This window comes from Propithecus coquereli, unplaced genomic scaffold (assembly GCF_000956105.1).
Source record: "Propithecus coquereli isolate 6110/MARCELLA unplaced genomic scaffold, Pcoq_1.0 Scaffold11, whole genome shotgun sequence".
Lineage (NCBI taxonomy): Eukaryota > Metazoa > Chordata > Mammalia > Primates > Indriidae > Propithecus > Propithecus coquereli.
The window spans coordinates 12,225,988-12,233,677 of record NW_012134969.1 but is presented as its reverse complement, the minus strand read 5'-3'; the positions used below and the strand labels follow the sequence as shown (position 1 = coordinate 12,233,677).

At 40.9% G+C, this 7,690-nt stretch overlaps 1 protein-coding gene across 1 annotated transcript in view; it reads left to right on the top strand.

The window, feature by feature from the left end:
• The first annotated feature begins 2,128 nt into the window (after window positions 1-2,128).
• Window positions 2,129-7,690, top strand: part of RB1 (retinoblastoma 1) — a 182,538-nt gene continuing 176,976 nt past the window's right edge. Inside the window, exons 1-2 of the mRNA XM_012648486.1 lie at window positions 2,129-2,411; window positions 5,318-5,444. Of these exons, the coding sequence (XP_012503940.1) occupies window positions 2,284-2,411; window positions 5,318-5,444 (255 nt within the window). The 5' untranslated portion in view covers window positions 2,129-2,283. The remainder of the gene's footprint in view (window positions 2,412-5,317; window positions 5,445-7,690) is intronic.

Genomic DNA, 7,690 nt, shown 5'->3' with positions numbered 1-7,690 from the left:
AAAAAAAAAAAAAAAAAAAAGAAAATATATTTTAAATGCTAGGGAACATAGTAAAGATACGTTTTTTTGTAAATTGAGAAATCTTTGACTTATCATAATTGTAAAATGGTAAATCCAGATGCTGATGAACTGGGTTTAAATAAAGCAAGTCATATCTACATATGAAGAGTTTTTACTTCAGTTCCCAGAACTTTGCTCTGCTGCCATCCCGACTTTTAGCAACCAAGCATTTACTGTGTGCCCAACACTGTGCTAGGTACTAAGGCAACAATGATGCCTAAGATTTGGGCTCTATCCTGAAGGGGTTCACAGGAGAAATAGTAACTGTCATGATGCTTTCTGGTGCAGGCAACTGAAAACATCACCTCAGCTGAGGTCAGCCAGGGTTTGTCAAATCAGACTCTCAGCTATGTCTCTGAGGATCCAGATTCTTTCGATATTCCTACAGCACCGACCTCAGCATTTCTTTCCTCTCTGTAGGTCAGCTTGTCTCAGGTTACAACAGCTGCAGCAACTGCAAGTGTCACAGGCTCGCAACAATAGTTCAGGGGTAGAACTGTGTCATTCCTGTATCTCATTTTATTGGGCTCCCAGCAGACTATTTTTTATCTTCTAAAAGTCAAAACTGCATCCTCAGCTCTTCCCTAAACGAATCCTGGACAAGGTGAATGGGACTACCACGTTATTTATATTCATTCTCTGTAGCTGGCCCTGAGCCTGGGCCCTACCGCCTGACAAATATTTGGCTCCCAAGAGGGTGTTTTTGAAGTTAGGAGGGACTGGCTGTTGAGCAAGCCAGGACTTGTCAAGCCTTTACACATCCTGGCATATGTCATCATATAGAGAGAAAATGCTAAGCCATTGTACAACTTGCGACCCAGGAGGCTTGCAGCCATGATTTGCTTGAAGGTTCCTGCTGCCTCAGAGCCCGCTCAGCTGTTCCAGGATAAAGGGATCTACACCAGAACACAATTGTATTTAACTCACAGTACCTCAGCTGGGGAATGCTAAGTGGGGCAATCAACAGTGTCTGCCAAGGAGAGAAAAACATGTACTCCAACTAGACAATGTATTAATATAAATACAAAAAGGTAGGATACACAGCTTCTAAGCAACGTTTGATGGTGGTAGTCCCAGCAAGCTCTTTTCTGATGTCTCTCTGCCTTTGTACATGCTGCCTCTCTCTTGCCATTCTCTTCACCAACATAATGCAATGGAGAGATGGAGTCAAATATTCTTCGGTTCACATCCTAGGCTACCCCATCGGCCCCGTGATATTGGGCAAATCAATTAACTCTTCCGAGCCTGTTTCCCTATCTACAACATGGAATGCTAATACTATTAACATCCATTTTAAAAGGTTGTTTCTGAGGATTAAATAAGACAATTATGCAAGGTGGACAGCACATTTCCTGGTACATAGTAAGCCCTCCTTAAATGTTAGGTCGGCCTGGCAAACTTCTATTCAACTGCTACTGCTCCTTGGAAAATCTCTTAGATTTTTCGATGGTATCTCCTGTCACCACTACTGATACTTTCCATTGTATTATAATCGGTTCATTGCCCACAGTCCCCCTTCCCTAACCAGTCATCCTGAAAAGGCCAGTAATTGCCCTAAGTTTTGTATCTCCTAGTGACTGGCAAAGTTCGGCACCTACTAGCTTTTCATGTTTGTTTTTGTTTTGGCCGTTTGCTTAACGGATTGGGGAGGAGGAGTCTGGTGCAGACGGCGGACGCCGCCCGCGGAGGGAGAGGGGCGTGCCCGCCAGGGTGCCCTCGCCCGATATTCCCGGCGGGGCCCGAAGGGCAGGGCGCATCACCCCCCCAGATACAGGCGTGGGCCCACTGTCACCCAGCAGGCTCTTTGTATGGCCCCGTTACGGGTACCCCGGCCTGGAGGCGGCGACTTTCGGGTAGAAACATGTCCGGGCAGCGGCGGTTGCCTGCGGTAAGGAACCTGGATCCATGCCCGGCCTGCCCGCCCCAACCCCGAGCCCTGGCGCCCCGTCCCGCGCGCCGCCCGGCGCCTCGGTTCCCACCAGACGCCAGCGGGCCCGGGAGCATCGCGGACGTGACGCCGCGGGCGGAAGTGACGTTTTCCCGCGGTTGGACGCGGCGCTCGGTTGCCGGGCGGGGGAGGGCGCGTCCAGTTTTTCTCAGGGGACGTTCAAATTATTTTTGTAACGGGAGTCGGGAGAGGACGGGGCGTGCCCCGACGTGCGCGCGCGTCGCTCTCCCCGGCGCTGCACCATCGCTCTCTGGCTCCTGCCCTGGGAAGGCGTCATGCCGCCCAAAACCCCCCGAAGAGCGGCCACTGCCGCAGCCGCCGCCGAACCCCCGGCGCCGCCGCCGCCCCCTCCTGAGGAGGACCCGGAGCAGGACAGTGGCCCCGAGGACCTGCCTCTGGCCAGGTGAGCGCGCAAAGCCGCCCGCCGCCGCGGCCCGCACGCGGAAACGGTGCCCCGAGGGTGCCGCGGGCAGACGCCGCGGCTTCTAGGCGGGGGCGCATCGTCGCGGGGAGCCGGTCCCGGCGGCTCCCTTCCCCCCATCCCCCACTGCGGAGCGTCTGCAGGACGGTGACAGGGTTCTGAGTTCGCGAGTGAGGAAAGAGAAACTGGGAGGGGGTCTCGGCTCCAGCTTGACAGGTGTCGGGCGGGTGGGTCTCAGATCCCTGAGCGAAGTGACAGGTGCAGTCTTTCCTCTTTCCAGACCGAGGCTTGGAGGCGGCGGGTAATTGGGAGCCTCCATCAAACGCAGAAAATAAAACTAAAAATACAAAAATGACTGCTGTCTGTTGGAGAGTTTTTGACCGGGTGAGATCTGAAGTACGCTGGTGGTCGTTTGACTTTCTGTTTTGGTCTCCTGCGATGCAACAGTTGGCAGTATTTTCTTTCCTCTGGGCGTGCACTGCGATGTGAAACCCAGTTCTGGGAGAGGCCAACCAGAAAAGCCTTGGACTGAAATGCGGGGTCCTGAGTATCAGTTGCCCACGGGGTGCTCCGCTGAGGAGCTTTGTGGAGTTCCCTTACAACAATGCTTTCAGGCCTTGGGGACTCAAAGCCATCTGTAGTGACTGGTGGAGCATAACTCTTTAGAGGAACTGGTATATGGGCAAAAGTTTCATGAGACTTTAGCAGAAGTGCTTGAAAGTTTCTAAACCTTTCTTTTTCTTTTCTTTTCCTGTTGGATAGGACCCTTCTTCTGTGTTAGGCGGCCTCATTATTTCTTCCATTTTGCCTTTTGATTGATCCAGCAAGGATCCTGGTGTCCACTCTTTTTGATTTTGTTTTTGGTACAAAATTAGTGGTGTTCTATATCACATGGAGCTTTTTTTTTCCTTGCTAAGTAAATCTGAATTTATGCAAGTCTGTGTGGATGCAGTAGAAAAAGACAGGGAGATATTTATTGTATTGCAACATCTTATTTTTCTTGATTGTACTACTTTATAGTTAAGTAGCTAAGATGGAAAGAGTGTAATTGTCATTATCTTCGGCACTGGTTTTACTTTGAGACTACAGATCCATTGCAGGGGAATGAGACTCGTTTCTGTCTCTCATTACTTTTTGCCCCATTCTATTACTTCACCAAGCCCATTTTACCCTCACCCATTTCTTTCCACTCACCAGACACTAACAATTCAGGAAAAATTGTGAAAGATTGCAATAGGATTTTGGAAATGGCCTGTGGAAGGCTGTTAAAAATTCATATATTTAAATGGACTATCTTATACGTCAATTAAAAATCATAATTGTAAAAAAAAAAAAAAAAACTACATCTGGGGATGTTCTGGAAGAAGACACCACTTCAGTTTCTGATTGAATTCTGATGTATCCAATACTTGAAAGTTACCCTTTGGAAAGAGCAGTACTCTAAAGAATTCAATGTTATACACACAGCTTTGAAAACATTCTTGATTATTGTAGGGTAACCAGGAATACTGAAGCCATTGTCTGGGAAAATAGGACTTTTTAACACATCGTTTTATATATTTTTGAATATTGGAACTATCAAAAATTCTGTTAAGTCAAAACCTTACAAGATACAGTCTGTTCTTGATTATCCATACCCGCAAGGCATTTCATTAACATGGATAATCCAACTCTATAAATTAACTACTTAGCAACCGTAGAACCAGTGCCTGGCAGTCTGAGGCTGAGACACTTGCTTGGGGATGGAATCAGGGCCCAGTCCAACTGCACTTCCAGTGACAGAGTCCATTTCTGCCTTGAGAGTTGAGATCTTATTTCTGTTGCATTGTCTCTGGCCTATATGAAACTGGAAGGGAAACTGTTACTAGGAATAGCATACTACCTTCGTTGTTGAAATAATCAAAAGTTAATCAAGTTTTGATCCATGGTGACACTAGTCACAGCTACTCAGGGAGCTGAGGTGGGAGGATCACTTGAGCCCAGGAGTTCAAGACCAGCCTGGGCAACATAGAGAGACCCTGTATCAAAAAAAAAAAAAAAAAAAAGTTAATCATGTTTTGAAGGAGGAATTGGCAGTCTAGAATAGTGGTCAAGGGTGTGGATTTGGTTCACATCATGGTTCACCTCTTACTGGCTGTGACCTCAGGTGAGTGCTTTAACCTACTGATTTGGTAGGCATTTGTAAATGTCTGCTTTTACAGATGAGAATATTTACCTAATAGGGGTGATATGGGAATCCAGTGAAACCATACATCTAAGGTACTCTGTACAGGGTCATAGTAAATACTCAAAAATTATTAATTGTTCCTTATACTGTTATTATTAGATGACAAATAGACATTAGATGAATAAAAAGGAATTAGCGTACAAGAATTTATTGAATGCCTATCTTGGTTAAGGAGAAAGGGCTAAAATAAGCAATGCAATAATTTATATCAAGGTAATCATCATGTAAGAAATGCTAGTAGGTAGAGAGATTATATGCAACACTGATAAGAGTAGACCACAGTTTAGCAAAGTCACTGGCATTGAATTGATTGTGCAGTATTATTTATGGGCTTTTATTATTATTATTATCACATTTTCCCAAACAACTTTAACTATTGTACTTCACAGAGCTGTTTTGCTGCTCTGAAGTGTATTTGACTCACTATGCCAGCAAATATTTCTCACTGTGTGGTATCTTTATTTTGGAAATACCTTGGAAAAGATAAACATATATTTAAATTCTAAGTGTATTTTTTTCCTAGATAAGATCTTGAAGTACTTAGTAATTAATAATCTCTTTCAGAATAGTGCTATTATGTGCAAACTATTGAAACAAATGTTTACTTAATAAGTTTGACTTATAAGTGTGTGCCTATTATATGATTATTTTCATTTGGTAGGCTTGAGTTTGAAGAAACTGAAGAACCAGATTTTACTGCATTATGTCAGAAATTAAAGTTACCAGATCATGTCAGAGAAAGAGCTTGGTTAACTTGGGAGAAAGTTTCATCTGTGGATGGAGTATTGGTAAGGATTTTCTTAAAGTTGTTTGAAAACTTTTTTTCTCATTTCAAAAATAATTTCAAATCACTATAGAAAATTTGGAAGATAGCAAAATATAAAGAAAATAAAAGCTAGTAATAATTCCATTACCCACAGGAAATTTCCCTCTTGATAACATTAAAAATGTTTGAAAAGAATCTCCCCACATAAGCCTCCCACCGAAGCATTTTAACACAAATCTTAATTATGATATTTTATTCATAAGGACTTCATTATGATATAAGGACTTTTTAAAAAATACCACCACACCTTATAAAATAATTTTAAATGTCTTTTAATATGCAATTAGTGTTCGGATTTCCTGATTCTCTCAGAATTAGTGTTGTTAGAATTCAAGATCTCTGATAATGTTTTGATATATTCTTTCCATTTTTTCTTTGCATATGTATATATGTAAAGTAACAACAGCCAATAATAATAATATTTTATATGTACTGGGGGAGTATTATGAGCACTTTGCAAATAACTCTTTTAAAAATCCATTGAGTTATTGAAATATAAACTATTTATTTTACATGTAAAATGTGAAATCTTCATTTTACAAATGAAGACACTAAGTGATTTGAACAAGGTCGCCAGGAAATAAGACCTCAAGTACAAATTTGAGATCATACATATAGTTATATAAAGTTACATGTAGTTACACATAGTTTTGTATCTTTTTGTTTTGTTCAACATGAGTATTACGTTATTAAATATTTTTTGGTAATACAGTGTCTAGTGCTATATTTTATCTTGGATGTATTTTAATTTACTATTAAATTTTAATGTACTATCTTACTATTATTGGGCAGTTAGTTTTTTTTCCCAACTTTTTAATGTTAAAAATAATGTAATAAACATCAGTATTCATAAGAATAATGCTTAGCACAATGTCAGTCCATGATATTTTGTTAAATAAATGAATCTCTGATTATTTCGTTAGAATAAATTCTTAACAATTTGAATTACTGAGTCAAAAGCTATGAACATATTAATGACTCTTGATGATTATTGCTAAATTGCACTCGAAACACTTTTGATGAATTTACTTGTTCATCATCGTAATATAAGAGTATGTCTGTTTTACTGATCAAATTAGCACAGCAAAATATGTCTATGTGTATCCCATTTAAAAAACTGTTTAAAACCATTTTTAAAATCTCTGGCATAAAAAGAAGAAAACAAGTTTCACAATTCCAAATATTTGAACATAGTCTTAAACTCTTGATCTAAATAGAGAGGAATATTGAAGTATCTTGGAGGTATGAGTTTGGTGTTATAATCCCCAAACATCTAATGTATATTTCCACTGATTTGGGTGCTTCATGTACAAAGCTATTTTTGTGCGTATTCAGTTACTTCTCTCTCCTCCTAAAATATTAGGCTTTTAGTTTTCAGAAAATTTGGAAAGGGTAGCTAATTATAGAGAGTATTAGTGAATACAGGTACTGTAGATTCCAATTTCTAAGTGCATTGTATTCTAAATCTGTGTGCAAATGCAATATGGTAGTTAAGTTTCCAGCCTAGTTCACACAACTTTTTTGGTACTGAACTATAACAGTAATAGTTTTCATAGTAGAGTCCTTTTTGAGCTTCAGACTTCAATACATGTATGAGTAAGTTATTACTTTCTTACCTTATCGTTTTCTTCTCTTGGCTTTGTCCCTACCTTTCTTGGGAACTGGCGTGGTTTAAATCACATTTCCTAATGGAGCTCATGCTGGGAACTAGGACATGTGAAATCATTCCTGGTTGTGTGCTGAAGGAATACAAGAAAGGAATTTCATGTTACTTTTGGTATTTGAAGTACATTTTTGAAGGATATGACAGAAGATGATGTCCTGTTGTCTTGTTATAATTCAGCAGACATTTTCCTTGAAATATTATTTTCAATGATAGTTAAGCTTTTGAAGGTTGGCCTGAGAATTTAACCTTCATTTATACAATAGTTTCTTAGGAAGAATGTGATGGAGTGTGTTGTGAGAAGCGAACGTAATGATAGAATGAACCTGTTTCCAATGCAGCTGTTCTAGTGGAAGTTGTCTGTCTTCTCTGAAACAAGAAGAGGAATGTAGTAACTTGGGGAATACTTTTTGATGATTGAAAGTAGGTGGTGTTAATTGGAATAGAGGATGGGTTAAAAGCAAGGATTTAAAGTCCAAGTGAACTGATGCAAGTCTCAGATGTATCATTTACTAGCTCCATGATCCTGAACATGTTAACTAAAA